The sequence below is a fragment of the Lepidochelys olivacea genome, assembly GCF_965140295.1.
Source record: "Lepidochelys olivacea isolate rLepOli2 genome assembly, chromosome: 13".
NCBI classification, from domain to species: Eukaryota; Metazoa; Chordata; order Testudines; family Cheloniidae; genus Lepidochelys; species Lepidochelys olivacea.
The window spans coordinates 15500958-15518923 of record NC_140423.1 but is presented as its reverse complement, the minus strand read 5'-3'; the positions used below and the strand labels follow the sequence as shown (position 1 = coordinate 15518923).

General features: G+C 42.2%; 1 protein-coding gene across 1 annotated transcript in view; it reads right to left on the bottom strand.

The window, feature by feature from the left end:
* ATP9A (ATPase phospholipid transporting 9A (putative)) overlaps positions 1–17966 on the bottom strand; it is a 94880-nt gene that overhangs the window by 32076 nt on the left and 44838 nt on the right. Inside the window, exons 12-15 of the mRNA XM_084646286.1 lie at positions 17753–17895; positions 15680–15792; positions 8854–9066; positions 355–516 (exon numbers count right to left, since the gene is read on the bottom strand). Coding sequence (XP_084502412.1) covers positions 355–516; positions 8854–9066; positions 15680–15792; positions 17753–17895 — 631 coding nt within the window. The remainder of the gene's footprint in view (positions 1–354; positions 517–8853; positions 9067–15679; positions 15793–17752; positions 17896–17966) is intronic.

Genomic DNA, 17966 nt, shown 5'->3' with positions numbered 1-17966 from the left:
AGTTGAGGGGTAAATCTGCATCTATTTATGGTGATTCTTGAATTGGAGTTTGTGCTCTTTTGTTGTTACTTTCAACAGTGGCTACAATTCTTTTCCTACTGTCTATGGGTTAAGGACTGCCACAGGCCTTTGGAGTTTGTGTTGAAAGAAAATACACTTTACTTATCAGTTCCAGGGGGATGGAAGGACAGTACTTCAACGTATAAAAATATTTTAGTTTCTGGTATCTGAGATAATGTAACATTCTCCCATAAAGAACAACATTGCTGATATCAAACAGATTGTACTTGCTTATTCAGTCAGTGTTTTGCAAGAGTTACATGAAGATGAAAAGAAACATGAAAAGCAACTTACCCTAACGATGATTCCCATACGTTTACTTTCATAAGTGAATGGAAAGATCTGGAGGATGGTGAAGTTTAGTATCTGACCACCAGGTGTCCTCAGCTGCATGGAGGATTGATCTCTACCAACCAGTGTTAAGCCTACACTTTCAGTCCACTGTACCAGGGCCACCTAAATACAAGAAAGATCACAGGTCAGATAGACTGCTGAGCTTTGTGGTTCAGAGGTCATGTAAATGAACACCAGAGGGGAAGGGACAGTGGGTTAACTGAAGAAAAAGTTACTCAGTCATTAACGTCACTGTAAAACGGATCAGTTTTTCTACGTTGGCCATGTAATGTGAACAAATGGCCCTTTAGTGTTATTCCCTGCGGCCATTCCTGCCTATTGACAATATTAATTACTCTGTCCCTGGAAGGACCTACTAATGTCCAATAACACATGACATGCACTACACTGTGTTCTGAGCCAGCCAGATGATGTTAAAATAAAAAAAAATAAAGTTGGCGATGGAACACACAGTACATAACTGCCCCCATTCAAATGGGTTTAAGACAAGCAGAGGATATTAAAGCAATGAAAGTCTAAGTTGCCAATACGCCACTAACCCGAAGTGATGACACAGGATGTGATCCTGCACCACTGAGGTTAGTGGGAGCAGAATTGAGCCCATAATGAAACTGGAAATGAAAAGGAAGTCAATGAAACAGATCCAGGCAGTGAGTTTATGTGGCATTACTGTGCGCTGGGCATTCGGCTACAATGTCAAAGGATGTAACTACTGTTGTAAACAAAGCTGAGCAGAGGAGAGTTCTAAAGATCCGAGGACAAATGAGAGTTTCAGCCTCTTGCAGTGTGATATTCTCTCGAGACAACCGCACCGACTCAGCACAGCTAGTAATAGGTTATTTAAATCTGATCAGGATGAGTTTCAGATGGAAACATTGCACATACTAGGAAATGCCCTTTCCTCCCTCTCCCCAGTGAAAACACCTCCCCCTCCCCCATACAAAATTTTGGGCTAAATCTATATCCAACTCTTAAAACTCAGTCCTACCTCTGACTATAGTTGCCAACCCTGCAGGATAGGCATGGAGTCTTCCAGAATCAGCGTTGATCTCCCAGTGCCTATTAAAAGCAATCCAGGAGATTTTAATAGGATATTTTAAGAAAATGACATTACGTCATGTGGGGGGGGTGTGGGGGGGGAAGGTTTGGAATCTCCCGGAATACCTTCAGTCACAGTTGGCAACCCTACTACCTCTGACACAAATATCAGGCCAAGTTCTCTGCTTGTGTAACTCCATTTACTACAAGGCAGTTACACCAGCAGAGAACTGGACTAATTCATTTTAGTGCTTGCAATCTGGCACTTATATTCAGTGCACATCCCAGGTTCTTTCAGCAAGGAAAGATTTAGACTCAACAGTGCATATAAATCTCTTAGAAGAAAGCCTGCTGTATCCTAAGTGCGCTAGTTCCTAAGTAAATAAAAACAAAACATAAGTGTCAGTGGATTTCTCACCTATTTTTATAGACATCCATTAAGAGTGGCATGTCTAAAGAGATGCACATAAAAATCCTTTACCTGTCTTGTCTTATAGCCATTATCTTGTTGAGAAGCTCAGTGGAATGAAGACCAGTTTTGTAGAGACTTATTTACTAATAATCTTTTCTCTTCATTAAAGAAATCACTTCTATAACCATAATTATTGCTGACATTTCATCTCTTTCGTCACAAGTCTATTTAGTGAACGCAAGCAATAGGACAAAGTATTCAGTTTACTACTAAAGGAGTTATGTCTTCCAAGAAAGTTCATGAAAAAATACCTACAACACATGCAATACTTAAGCTATGGAGCTATCCTCTCAACTTGAAGTACCTGCTTTAACCCTCAGTGGAAGGTGTGGGCACACATTAAGAGACACTGCCCTCATTTAAACCTAGTGTTTCTAACATGCTACAGCACATAGGACCTCATCCAAAGTTTCAACTGACTTCAATAGGCCATTCAGACCTCAATCTAATAAGGTATTTCAAGTCTAGAACTATTGGTGTGACTCTCCGTGGCAGGTTCTCCTTCAAGCTAAAGCTTATTGACTATTTTTAGGATTTGGACAGCCTGGCTCTAGGTCTCTCATACACTCACCATGTTGCTAAAAGCCCCCTTAGAATCTGTGTAGTAGCTTACCCATCTTCATCACATGATTACAATGTACTGAAGAAAAAACTTACTGCAAAGTGGGTGCCTAAATCTTCATTTACCCTAAAACCCGGCGGGAAATAACATGCTTAAAATGCTGCTTCTTGTGTTCGACGTTTCATATACTACTGTTTGTGGGATTCAACTTAAAGGAATTGCTCCCCCTCAGGACTGCAATAAATGAAACTTTGGAGGGCTAATTCAGAACTTATCTATACAGAATATTTGCATTAAGACACCTTCCAGTTTCTGCTCTACCTCACTTCTTTACTCTGTCTTACCATCATTTTATATTTTTCCGACAAAAAGCATGGTCCAACTAAATGCACAGAGCCCAATACTAGTTCAGATTTAGATCACTGTCATTGCAGCTGAAATAAGAACTTATTAAAAGGGTCACCTGAATTCCTGCTGGGCAGAACCCTGCATAGATATTTCAGTAGGGACTGCTCACAGACTAAGGTTCTTCACACAGCATGAGGATGTATGGCAGAATTAGACCATACATCATTAGTTAGATTATTTTTTTTACAGCACAAAATTCTTTCGTGGATTTGGAACCACAATGTGGTATTTGGAGAGGCAAATTATTTAACTGTTAAAAAAAAAAAAAGAGAGCAAGGGCATGGCAGGTTTAGGGGAGGGAGCGGGAAGGGGCGGAGTGGGGACAGGGCATGTGGCAGAGCAGTGATCTCCCTCTCCCCCCCGGCACATTGGAAAGTTGGTGCCTGAAGCTCCAGCCCCGAAGTCGGTGCCTATTCGAGGAGCATGTGGCTCTGGAGCCATGGGCTGGCCACCCCTGCTCTATCCCATCTCCACAGTGCGATGTTACATTAGTATCACTCTCTGAAATCTCACAGACCGAAAAGAACACTTCACGCTTATTTGTCTACATGTTTGAAATCTGCAGTTGTCTGAAGGCCTAAACTTCCTTGTTCCCTTCACAGCCAAGTAAGAGTCTCATGGAAAAATAATTATTAAAATACCTGGATTTTCTCATGCAGGAGACAGGGACTAGATGAGAAATGTTACCGTACTTGGACTATGAAAAAAGGAAAGAGGTGGTCTGTCTCCTCCACTCACTCTAGACTGTCAACGTCATGCAGTGAGGTAAAAAAAGGCTTTATAAAAAATTTTCATAGGGGACAAAAGCTTCATCAGGGCTGTTAAGGAAAGTGTGCAACAAGCAGATGTGTTAAGAATAAGAGGACCAGAATTACATGGAATCAGCTAGTCAGAAATATTGAAACCCATTAATTTGCTTGTGTCTTGTTGATCAGGAGAATAATAGATTTTGTACCTTAGAGGCCTTGGTTTGTTTTTTAAACCTTTCACTTCCACCCATGCCCTAATATAGCATCACTGAAGTTTTCATATGTTACATAAAATGAAAAGTAATTACCATGAGTAATAAATAAAGAGAGTTACAAACCCCACAACATACAAAATCCATATGTGATTTACCAGGACATTTACAATAACTGATTCCATAAAAAAGAATTGATATAATAAACAAGGTTATCTTGGACTCCACAATTAAAATGAAATAAATCAATGGCTGGACTGCCATTAAGACAAGATACAAGGTGTAAGTCTCTTACAGAAGGAATGGAGAAATATCTATTTGGCTCTCAATCTAGGCTAAAATAAATATCCCTGGTGATAAATCAACTTAAGTATACTTCATTGCCAGAAGTTTCCTGATTGCTAGGATTCCCCATACTTTGCAAACTATTCCTCTGCTCAAAAGCCAAGTTGTACCCATTTACCAAATACATATTTCAAGCAGAAAAAAAGGCATAAAGCAATCCAATGGTTAGAAACTGAAGCTAGACCAATTCAGACTAGAAAAAATGCAATTAAAACAAACCACTTGAAACACAGCAAGTAGTTAACCACTAGGATATACCTAAGGACATGGTGAATTCTCCATCAAATGAAGTTTTTAAATCAAAACTGATATCTTTCTGAAAGATATGTTATAGCTCAAAACAGAAGTTATGGACTTAATGCAGAAATTACTGGGTGGGCTTCTATGGTCTATGTTATATAGGAGGTAAGATTAGATGATCATGGTGGTCTTCTGACCTTAAAAATCCAATAATACCTGCAACTGCAAGGAAAACTTTCTTAGTCAATTTATGAATCATTTCCCTATGAGCTTTGCAGATGGTTTAATTCTGCGGCACCTCAGGCAGAGAGGGAGGACTCCTTTTACTCCTACATTTAACACACTAATTCAGTTACACATATTTAATATCAGCATCTCCTGGAAACTAAAAAACTACAGAGAAGTAGGTGTCGATTTTCCATATGTTGTACCGCTATTGAGGTAGGCTCACTTCCCCCCTCCAAATAGATCCTTTCTTTCTTGATCTGCCATTTAAGTTAGATCTCAGGACAACAAGCATTTAAATTTCCAAAAAAGTTTACACTTCGGGTAATATGTAAAACTGAATATAACATAATTGAAAAATTAGCTGAGTGAAGACCTTACAAGCCTCATAAGGTGGTGCAGAGTGCAACACAATCCTAGGGCTCTAGGACCCAGAAGAAGCCTGCACAAGAGAAGAAAGAAGCAGATCCTCCCTCCTGCTGCTGTCTCCGCCCACCTTCTGGTCCCAGACCAACCCCTCTGTCCCTTCTTAACTCTACCCTGGACCTTCAGTACTCAACTCAAGGGGAAGGGAAATGGCACTGGCTTTTTAAACCACCACTTTCCAACCTCCAAAAGCCGCAGAATTCCTGCCTCTGCCCAAAAAACATTTTTCACTGAAACTTTTGAAGTTTGCTGACTAGCTGTAATTGAAAATATTAAAATTAATAGGTTTACACAGCACCTAGTGCAATGGGGCCCTGGCACTACCATAAAGAAAATAAATAATAGTGTCAACATCAACAGGGCCTTCGTCGATGCAGATTTTGGGCACCCTGTTTTACTGGACATAGGAGTGCATTTTCAGAGTAATCAAAGATAGGAAACTGACATACACTGCGCTATTTAAACTGACAGTTATGTGTGTTACAAGTCACAGTCATGCTGTCTGAGAGAAGCATCTGAGTTGGAAAATAAGTGTGGGTGGGAAATTAAGTGCGTGCGTGTGTGTGTGATTTATATATAAAGCAAGCAAGAGTAAAACCGATTTCAGAGAACCCTGTGACCACTGAGAGAAACATAGCAAGAGAGTCCTCCATGCTCAGAGTTGAACAGCAACCAAAATAGCTAATAAACCTTTATTACTACATTCTAGGAATCTCTGGATATTGTTCTGTTTGCCTATACTATGTTAGATATATTTCTCTGCAGTGTAAGTTAGAATTGCTAGTGCAACTCTATATTCCATGTCTCTAAACGTCACTCTCTGGCCAGTCATTAAATTACTCAAGCCATCACTGAAATGGATATTGATTAACAAATTTCATTTTAAAGAGAGACAAATTGATCCTTGTTATTAGTTGCTCTTCAAATGTCCCCAACTGGATTGCCTAGGAACACAGACAATGGCAGTAATCAAGTGGAGCACACTCTTTCGTGTCCTGGAAGCTGTGGAGTGCTGTCAGAGTTAAAGATTGTTTGCCCAAGAATCCCAAGCACGCTTATCTCTGATCAGATTATATCTATTTCATTTCCCCTGTTAGTTACTGTATGGCTACAACGGACACAATCAAAGAGCCCCAAGGCTGTAACTGATATCTGAATAAAGATACTTCAAGACTTCTAAATGGGAATATGCACAGGAAACAAATTTAGGAAATCCTGTTCTCTGTTACAGGAAATTAATCCTATTCCAACTAGTAGAAATTACCCTCACTGTTCAAAAGTAAGAAGAATAAAAGTTTTTGTACTCATTTCATAAACTGACCTCTCCTGACATGCTAATATTTTATTGATATAGAATTTCAAAGTAGGCTTTAGATGCTTGTTAAAGACTTTCCCTCTAGGAATCCATGAATGCTATTTAACAGTATCACACTTTCCTGAAGGGTTTAACTACCGCTGGTTTCATATTTAGTACTCCCTATTGTGAGACACATAGTAGATGTCTGACTGATATTTGTGCTCTTGAGACCTACAGACAAGATGTCTTCAGTAAAGCATATCTAATTTCTGAAACCACTTGTAATTCACAGTTCAAATCATTGCAAGGAAAACAATGTAGACAAAAGTATAATTTCAGAGAGATTAGTTATAAAGTTACAATATAAAAATACCATGTATTACAGCCACATTAGTTGCAAAAAAATTTAAAGCAGGAGTTACAATTACAATTGGAAATATGTCAAACTTCACTGAGACTATACGGGCATGTAGGTAAAGAAACAGAGGCTATGAATGTAAATAGCCAATAAATTCACTAGGAAACAGCCTCAAATACTGACCACAAAAATTAACATCTGGAAATTGTTCGGATCCAATTTCAACGCAAAGGCACTTACTTCTGTAAAACTGCTTTATTGGCGAGAGCAGCACTTCAAGGAGAAACCCAGGTAAGCAAAATACAGAAAAAAAGTACAGCTCGGAAGCAGTATTTGCACAGTGCCTGTTCACTCCAAGCACCATGAAGACACAAATACCCTTTTTGTCACCACGAGCACAAGAATTTTGTTTACAAAAGAATGTACTTAAAATGATCCTATACTGGGGGCTAGGAAACCTTTTGTCCTCTTGAAAGGAGATCATGGTCTATCTGAGTGAGTAATCATAGGAAATATTTTAAAAGTATGTGCAACGTAGGGCAAGTCGTCAGCACAATCTTTTGAGGTTGTACCTTACTAGAATAATCTTAGAACTCTGGATATTTGAAGGATTTAAAAATTTTCTTATATGAACAGCTCCTCACCTTTAATACCACCTTTAGGAAACCTAGCTAGTCTTATAATGTTAAGAGTGAAAAACTGTTTATGTAAAGCAATAAGAAAAAAAAACGTTCAAATACTGCCAACGATCTACACATCATCAATGGAATTTCTAAGAAAAATTTCAAATTTTCAGTCTTCTAGCAGATATGGGCAAGTGTAATTATTCAAACAAAAGCTGATTTGGGCTGGGGGGGGCAGGGGATTGGGCTCTGGGGCTAAAAATAGCAGTGTAAAGTTCAGGCTCAGATTGGAGACCCTCCTCCACTCTACTTTTATAGCCTCATAGCTCGAGCCCCATGAGCCTGAGTCAGCTGACCTAGGCCAGCTATGGGTCTTTTATTGCAGTTTAGACATACCCATAGAGGTGGGGGACTGCAGGTATCTGTGCCAGATCTGGACCTTTGCACCAGCAGCGAGTTCCTCTATGACAGAAGAATTCTTTGCTGGGCATTTGCGGTCAGTTTATGCTTCCTTTGTCCCATAACTGCATAGAAAAGTCTGACCCCTTGACTTGACTAGAATAGGCTTGCCTTTAATTAAAGATGAGCTGTGGTTCACCTTGCTAAATATACATAAAATTGGTTTAATATATAAGCAAAGAGGGAGGGTTTGTTTCACTTCTAAAATATTTATTGTTTGACACGTAGCACTTACATTATTTTCCTATTCATTCCTATAGTAAAGAGTTTTTGATTATGCTTTTTCTTAATAGAAGTGACAGACTTATTTTCAAATACACCTCTACGCTGATATAAAGCGGTCCTTGGGAGCCAAAAAATCTTATCGTGTTATAGGTGAAACCGCGTTATATCGAACTTGCTTTGGCCTCGAGCATTTCCATTCTTAATAGTCACTTCCCGCCCCCTGACTGACCCCTCAGAACCCCTGATCCATCCAACCCCCCTGCCCGCTCCCTGTCCCCCGACCCCATCCACACCCCTGCCCCCTGAGAGGCCCCCCGGGACTCCCACACCCTATCCAACGCCCCCATCCCCTGACCGCCCCGCCCCCAGAACCTCCGAACGATCCAATCCACCCTGCTCCCTGTCCCCTGACCACCCCCCAAGACCCTCTGCTCCTTTTCCAACCCCTCGGCCCTGGCCCGGCACCCTTAACACGCTGCTCAGAGCAGCGTTTCGGAGCCAGACACGCTGACGCGCTGATCTGCCAGAGCATGCAGCCCCGCCTCCCAGAGCGCTGCTTTACCGCGTTATATCCAAATTTGTGTTATATCGGGTCGTGTTATATCGGGGTAGAGATGTATGTTAATGTGACAATGACATAATTCATCGTGAGGATGCTCTATTAGCAATTATTAGTTAGCACTGATGGTTTGACACCGAGCTCTTCCATTTCAGAGAGGCTTCCTTCAGATATTGCCTATTTCAAACCCTTAAAAACATGGAGGTGAGGGAGAAGAGGGTGGGAAAAAAGGAAATCTCACCTCATCAGGACTGGAAGCCTGGTACACCCTGCAGGAGTCTTCATAATGTCTCTCAGCTTCAGCCTGATCTGTCACACCATTAGACTCATACACTGGTGTCACGTTGTGGCAGAGGGCAATCGCTTTCACAGCCTCATGAACACGGCTACTCATGGTTTTACGTACTTTGGTGGCCAGGGTGGGGCCTTTTAAAGCAGGAGGGTCTTGTGACTGCTAACGAGAAAGGAGAAAAGAAAGCGTAGACAGTTTTGAAAAGCAGGAATAAATAGAGTATCATTAAGGATCTTGCTTCTGTTATAACCATACACATACTATTTGCATGGACACACACCTCCACTAACTTGGGATATGTTTTTGACTGGGGCATCTTCTTTGTATGTGTTATCATGGGAATAACTGAGACCACTTCCCAGTTATATGCAGCTAAATGAAGTTAGATTTACTTAATTAGAGATGAAATGAAAAAATAACTCCCTAAGATATTTGTCCAAGAGTTTTCAGCACAGCTTGAATGAAAAGGGTCATTTGCTGCTGATCCACCAAATCACTACACAAGCTTAGTGGATAAAAATGTTCCCCCAAAATCACCAGATTGTGTGTTCCGTTGAAATCACATTTTGGTCAGCAAAAGACCCAGTGGTTTTTATGCTTGAGAATGAATGGCTTTCATACGCATGAACAGGATTGCTGAAAACAGAAAACAGATGGGCTCACATGGAACGAGAAACTTAAATTAAGTTCATTTAATTTTTAATACTATTTTTAGTATCAGAATCAGACTCCTCTGGTAATTACACAATTACTAAAGTATGCTGGTCACAAAGAGGAGACATAGTGATCCAGTTTCCTGTTCTGTTAACCTTTAATGTCAAGAGGACAAAAGCTTCACTTCCAGGCCAAAGGGCATAGCATGGTAAAAATAAGAGCAATGAAGAACTACAATTTAAATGAATCATTACTAGCAAATGCTTCTAATTATAAAGTATCTTAATTCTACAAAATTTCTGTGCTAAACTTGTGTGCTGAACTTCCATAAATCTTATAATATATATATATATTCTTATATTTTAAAAATTAAATGCTATCTTCAAAATTTGAGTCTCTAATAAATCTAAAATCTATCTGTGGGTTTTAAACTGCTACCCATCACCCTGATATTAGGGTGCATTCCACATAAAATCAATAGGAATAGTGAAGTCCTTGGTTCAACCACATTTAGAGTCACATACAGTACTCAACCATTCATCCATTAAGTCTAGTACCCTGTCCTGATTAATACTGGATGCTTTAGGAAGTAATTTACCACTAGTCAAGTTTCTTCACCTCTCAGACTGAGATGGTGCCTGAACAGGTGTAGCCTGATCACAGAGAAATGTTTATAGACAGGAAGTATCTGGCAGTTCAGACTGACTAGCAGCTCTCAATGTCTGACAGAGATCAGATGCCAAAATGGCTGTGAAAGCCAAAGAACAAAAGGCAGGTAGGTGGCTAAGGCAGTCAGCAGTTGAAAGCCGCACCTACTAATATGCACATAAAGATTCTGAGGTGTTTGAGAATGCCAGGTGTGCAACTATACCTGAGAGGCAAAAGAAACAAACAAAACACATTATACCTGAGGCACACACACCAGTGGATATCTCACGAAGAGACAGCTCAAAATGCCAAATATCCATTGGCCTGGGAGGGAGAATAGGGGCTTTGCTTGACAGTTTGTACAAAGGCCAGCTGAATCACAGAAAGGAGATTTTCAGATTCAAGAAAGAGCAGAACAGCTCCTCTACAACCATACAGCACACTTCAATGGTATGTCTACACAGCAGCCAGGAGCATGCTTCCCAGCTCAGACAGACAGATATGCAATAGCTCTGCTCAAGCTACTGCACTAAAAATAGCAGTGTGTCCATAGCAGCACGGACAACGACTTGGGCTAGGCATCAGAGTACTACCCAGGGGTCAGATGGGTTTGTACTCTGAGAGCTAGCCAGAGCCGCCGCCCATGTCACCATGGCCACACTGTTATTTTTGTCATGCTAGCTCAAGAAGAGCTAGCGCATGACTGTCTACCCATGCTGGGAAGCACGCTCTCAGCTGCTATATAGACGTACCCCAAGGAGAAGAGTCCTATTTTACACTGCAGTTTTTGTCTTTTTTTTTGCATGCAGAATGCATGCTTCATATTTTAACTTTGGGAGGTTTGTGCATTCAGTTGGTTCTAAAATACCTTAGGTCAAAATGTAAGGAGATGTGATATGCAAAGAAGCAAATTACTGCACTTGGCATTTTGTTTTGGGGAGAATGTTAGTCCCTTGGCATATACACTGTCTTATGTGAAGTGACTCCATAACCAAAAAGAAATACAAGTGTTTGACAGTAAGACCCCATTGTACAATGACCCACCCATCTGCTGCCAAATTCTACTGACTGAACCTGCAGGGTCGCATTTTACAAATGAGGAACAGAGCAGTCACTAAAGACCGAGACTTCTGATCATGAATAAGCCACTGCAAAACTATTTCTAGCTGCAGGAGGGTCTAATGGTTGGAGAGAAAGCTGCTTGTTAAGAACAAATTTTAAAAAAATTTAAAAAACCCATTTTACTGATGACTAAATTACTATTAATCTAAACAGTGTTAAAAGACAACCGAAAACATTAACTATTGATGACTTCCCAAGGGTTAAACATTTTTTCAAGGGTAATTAACCTGCTGGGCTAGTGCAGTAGAAATTCATCCTGTTTTCGGGGAAAAGGTATGACATGTTTGATATGAAAAATCATCAAGCCCCTCATTAGCATAAAGAGTGACGTTTAGTTATTTTAATTCTCAATGAACAGGTGTTTTCATTGAATTTAACCATTCTGCTGCAATGTGTGCAATGCAGTCCCAGGAGCCTAACACTATTACATGCACCCAAAATGTTAAATTGACCAACCTTTTGCATTTCACTAAGTTTGGATTAAAAAAATTTTTTTTAAAAAGAGTACTTTCACTTGTTTTAGGGGAGGAAGTTCTTTTTAAGTCTGATTTTTACTGGACCATTTCCCTTTAAAAGAGACAGAAAAAAATACTAAAATGTAAACAAATTTCAAATAATAATTGAAGGCTCAAAGCAATCTATTGCGAAGAGGATTTGTAAAGGATTGTAATGAATTATGAATCCCAAATCTAGGACAACAGGATATGTGTTCATACTTCATGGATTGGTGCTGATGGTTTTGGATGTGCCCTTCATGATATATGTAGGCACAGCTGTGGTCATTACTTTTTCTTCACAGGAAGTTGCAGGAGTGACTGCTAGGGTCCTTTGGTAGCTTTACCCAATTTACGAGAATGACAAAGGAAATTACAAGTCAGAGCCAGGAAATATAGTTTTCTCACCCTTACAGTTCAAAAGATGTCTATTTGTTATACAAAACTGAACCAAAAGAGCGCAAGCATATAAACAAAGAAGTTCAAGATTGTTCACTACCATAGAGAAGGAATGCTAAGGGAAAATCTCCCATTATCATAGAAACATAGGACTGGAAGGGACCTTGAGAGATCATCTAGTCCAGTCCCCTGCACTCATGGCACGACAAAGTATTATCTAGACCATCCCTGACAGGTGTTCATCTAGGATGGCCTTGCTTTGTAAGTCAAATACTGTACTTACTCATGTGATTTACCTGGAGATTTTAGGTATTTAACGTTGAGAAAAATTGGCCAAGTTTCAAAAGTACAAATTACTGTTATATCAGCCTGAACTATGATTTTACACAATTTTGAAAAGATACAGAACGCTGTGGAAGAACTTTCCAAGTTGTAGCCAGTTTTGAAAAGTGGATATTTGGTTTGGACCATAAACATTCCCAGGAAACTTCTGATACTGTACTGTATGCAGTATTACCAACGACAAGAGATCAAAAATCATAATTCTGGCCCAAAATTCATGAGCTTTTTTAAACAGATTGCATTGTGTGTTTAGGTCAGTCTCTTGATTTTTGAACGCATACTGGCCATCCCCAGGGTGTGTACATATGACAATTAGTGTTGCCCACTCCCACATATACTGGATAAGGTGATTTTGGCCCCTGCTGCAGGAGCTCTCACCCCCATATCTGCCACTCTCCTGCCCAGCAATTAGTCCTGTCCCACAGTCCCTCATCAGTTGTGTCCCAACCCAACCCCCTCAATTCAACTCCCCCTCAGTTCAGTCCCACAGCCCCCATCAACCCCCACTGCACTCAGTTCACCCTCCCAGCACTCACCCCATCTGCTCAGATCAATATAGCCCTCCCACCCTACCAGCCCCCTCCCGCCTCACTTCAGCCCCACTGCAGGCCCCAGACCATAGTTCAGCCCTCCCAGCCTCACCTATGCTCCTCTTAAGGTTCTTCACCTTCACCAGGCTGCAGCCGGGGGGGGAGAAGGAGGGGGAAAGGGAAGGGACTGCAGTGGGGTCCCCTCTCCCACTTCCCAGATTGGCAGGGGAACCCTGGCTGCGGGGCTGACAGTGGGGAGCCCTGGCCACTGAGGGTTGACAGTGATTTCTAAGTAAAATTAAGCCTCACTCGTGATCTGGCTGTATTTCAAGGAATCCCTGTTGAGGTTACAGGGACAAACCATCCCGATGAGTCGAAAGAATAGTAAATATGGCAGGCGACCAGCTTGGCTTAATGGTGAAATCCTAGCGGATCTTAAACATAAAAAAGAAGCTTACAAGAAGTGGACGGTTGGACATATGACCAGGGAAGAGTATAAAAATATTGCTCGGGCATGTAGGAATGATATCAGGAGGGCCAAATCGCACCTGGAGCTGCAGCTAGCAAGAGATGTCAAGAGTAACAAGAAGGGTTTCTTCAGGTATGTTGGCAACAAGAAGAAAGCCAAGGAAAAGTGTGGGCCCCTTACTGAATGAGGGAGGCAACCTAGTGACAGAGGATGTGGAAAAAGCTAATGTACTCAATGCTTTTTTTGCCTCTGTTTTCACTAACAAGGTCAGCTCCCAGACTGCTGCGCTGGGCATCACAAAATGGGGAAGAGATGGCCAGCCCTCTGTGGAGATAGAGGTGGTTAGGGACTATTTAGAAAAGCTGGATGTGCACAAGTCCATGGGGCCGGACGAGTTGCATCCGAGAGTGCTGAAGGAATTGGCGGCTGTGATTGCAGAGCCATTGGCCATTATCTTTGAAAACTCGTGGCGAACAGGGGAAGTCCCGGATAACTGGAAAAAGGCTAATGTAGTGCCAATCTTTAAAAAAGGGAAGAAGGAGGATCCAGGGAACTACAGGCCAGTCAGCCTCACCTCAGTCCCTGGAAAAATCATGGAGCAGGTCCTCAAAGAATCAATCCTGAAGCACTTGCATGAGAGGAAAGTGATCAGGAACAGCCAGCATGGATTCACCAAGGGAAGGTCATGCCTGACTAATCTAATTGCCTTTTATGATGAGATTACTGGTTCTGTGGATGAAGGGAAAGCAGTGGATGTATTGTTTCTTGACTTTAGCAAAGCTTTTGACACGGTCTCCCACAGTATTCTTGTCAGCAAGTTAAGGAAGTATGGGCTGGATGAATGCACTATAAGGTGGGTAGAAAGCTGGCTAGATTGTCGGGCTCAACGGGTAGTGATCAATGGCTCCATGTCTAGTTGGCAGCCGGTATCAAGTGGAGTGCCCCAAGGGTCGGTCCTGGGGCCGGTTTTGTTCAATATCTTCATAAATGATCTGGAGGATGGTGTGGATTGCACTCTCAGCAAATTTGCGGATGATACTAAACTGGGAGGAGTGGTAGATACGCTGGAGGGGAGGGATAGGATACAGAAGGACCTAGACAAATTGGAGGATTGGGCCAAAAGAAATCTGATGAGGTTCAATAAGGATAAGTGCAGGGTCCTGCACTTAGGACAGAAGAACCCAATGCACAGCTACAGACTAGGGACCGAATGGCTAGGCAGCAGTTCTGTGGAAAAGGACCTCGGGGTGACAGTGGATGAGAAGCTGGATATGAGTCAGCAGTGTGCCCTTGTTGCCAAGAAGGCCAATGGCATTTTGGGATGTATAAGTAGGGGCATAGCGAGCAGATCGAGGGACGTGATCGTTCCCCTCTATTCGACATTGGTGAGGCCTCATCTGGAGTACTGTGTCCAGTTTTGGGCCCCATACTACAAGAAGGATGTAGATAAATTGGAGAGAGTCCAGCGAAGGGCAACAAAAATGATTAGGGGTCTAGAACACATGACTTATGAGGAGAGGCTGAGGGAGCTGGGATTGTTTAGCCTGCAGAAGAGAAGAATGAGGGGGGATTTGATAGCTGCTTTCAACTACCTGAAAGGGGGTTCCAAAGAGGATGGCTCTAGACTGTTCTCAATGGTAGCAGATGACAGAACGAGGAGTAATGGTCTCAAGTTGCAGGGGGGGAGGTTTAGATTGGATATTAGGAAAAACTTTTTCACTAAGAGGGTGGTGAAACACTGGAATGCGTTACCTAGGGAGGTGGTAGAATCTCCTTCCTTAGAGGTTTTTAAGGTCAGGCTTGACAAAGCCCTGGCTGGGATGATTTAACTGGGAATTGGTCCTGCTTCGAGCAGGGGGTTGGACTAGATGACCTTCAGAGGTCCCTTCCAACCCTGATATTCTATGATTCTATGATCTCTGGATAGAACTCGGAAATGTCAGGATTTTTTTTTTTCAGCCACGGCTGGTATGTATGGTAATTATACATATATACATATTAATCATGCAGCTGCCTATATGTTTTACTGAAAATTTGAGCTATGTAGTCAGGATCCCTTTATGAACAGCCCAATGACCTGTCAAACTAAGAGTTAAGTTAATCAGACTTTACTTTACCTGCGTATATATACTAAATATATGGCTCTGCACTTCATCCATGGAGTCCAGTCCATAGGCTACTGTCCCAAGGTGAAGCCGTTTAAAAACCATCTCATTCTGTGTGAGAGTTCCTGTAACAGAAGCAGCATTATAGGCCACGTCCAAGCCATGGCAGATACTTATTTTCCAGTCAAACCCTATTCCCTGCTCTTCCCAACAAAGAGAGAAAGGATGAGATGGGAGCACAGATGTTTACCTAGTTACTATAATAAGCTACTAGTGCAGCTTCAAGCTTAATAATTTGTGGGTAGATTCTTGCAGGGAGTGGTAGAATACTTGGCTAGGAGCTCCATTAAAATGAGACTATTCACCAAGTAACTTACTGCTTAGTGAGATAAGAGTATCAGTGTGAAATCCTGACCCCACTGAAGTCAATTTCAGTTTATCCATTGACTTAAATGGGTCTGGGATGACATCCCAGAATCTGGCCCTTGATTATTAACTAAGGCCTTTTGTTGTCCTAGACCAGAGTCGTGAAGGTTCTATGACAATAAACGCTGGAATGATGGCAGGTGACTGGTTTCTGTTCCTAAAGAAGGGTTGTCTGTAGAGCTGGGCAAAATGTATTTGGCAAATTTACTGCTCGCTAAACAATGCATTTTCAAGGCACCAAAACTTCACCAAAATAAATAAAAGCCACAAAAACTGGAAATGTTGATTTAAAGTTTCATTTTGAAAAGGTAAATTTTATTTCACAAATCAAAACACTGTGTTTCAAGCCAAAAAAAAAAGTTTTTTCAGTTTTTCATTCTGGGGAGAAAAACTGGAAAAAGAAGAAGAAAACTAACAGAACTTTATTTTGTATATTTCTGTCCAACTTCCAAACTGAAAATAAGTGTATTTTAAAAAAAAAAAAAAAAAGGGGAAGAAGGAAGTTATTCCATTCCCTCTAGCTCACAGAACAGGGACTAAAGACTGACAGAAGTGAGTGATGGTGAGAAAAACACACAATAAACCATAAGGGGTGAAAAATCATTCAGGTCTCTTGCCCGTTTCTGTGCACACCCCCTCATTAAGGAAGGGCTCTATTATATATGAGAACAACATGGAGATTCAAAACATTGTTTATACTGAACCACATTTTCTAAAAGGAAATCCCGGTTAGAAAAGAAGATACGTTATATCAGTGGTCACCAACTGGTCGATCGCGATCAACTGGTCGATCCTGGAGACTACCAGTCGATAGGGATCTCTAGCTGCACAGCCGCTAAGGCAGGCTCCCTGCCTGCCCTGGCCCCACACTGCTCCCAAAAGTGGCCAGCGCGCCCCCGCAGCCTGAGGCAGGATCTCCACGCGCTGCCCCTCTCTGCAGACACCACCCCTGCAGCTCTCATTGTCTGGGAATAGGAAGCTGTGGTCAATGGGAGTTGCGGGGGCGGTGCCTGCAGAGATGGGTAGTGCCTATGGAGCCACATGTCCCTCCCAGGGGCTTCAGGGGCGCGTTGGCCCCTTCCTTAGCCCTGCTGCACCGCCAACCAGGAGCTGCCCGAGGTAAGTGCCCCCCAGCAGGAGCCTGCACCCCAGCCCTGAGTCCCTTCCCAGAGCCAACTGCCTACACCCTAAACCCCTGCCCCAGCACTGAGCCCCCTCCCACAGCCAGCACCCTGTACCCCCTCCTGCACCCCAACACTCTGCCCCAGCCCGGAGTACTCTCCCACACTCCGAACCCGTCAGCCTCAGCCCAGAGCCTGCACCCCTTCCCGAACCTCAACCCCCTACCCCAGCCCAGTGAAAGTGAGTGAGGACGTTGGAGAGCGAGCGATTGGGGTGGTGGTGGAGGAGGGGATGGAGTGGGCACGGCTTTGGTGAAGGGGCAGGGCCACAGGGAAGGGGTGGGGTAGATCCTGGGTTGCACTTAAATTCAAAAAATGATCTTGTAAAAAGGTTGGAGACCACTGTGTTACATTTTCCTACCCCATCAAAGAAGAACGTATATTAACTTATTTGACTATTCAAAGAAAATGTTACCCAAAGACCTCCTTCACGCTTTTGCCTACACCAAAACTCCTGATAACTCATTTACCTGCATACCTGTTTTGTCTGTAAGTAAATAGGATATCCGTCCGAGCTGCTCTGGAATAGTGCTGGATCGAACCACTGTCCCAGGAATTTTGGAATCCCTACGGATCATCCAGCTGTAGACTATTTTCCCCATATCCAGGTTCACACGTAAGCTATGTTGGGGAAAAAAAGAACAAAAGGGCTAAAAAAAAAATATCATCTGAGATTGTCCCCAAAGTATGGG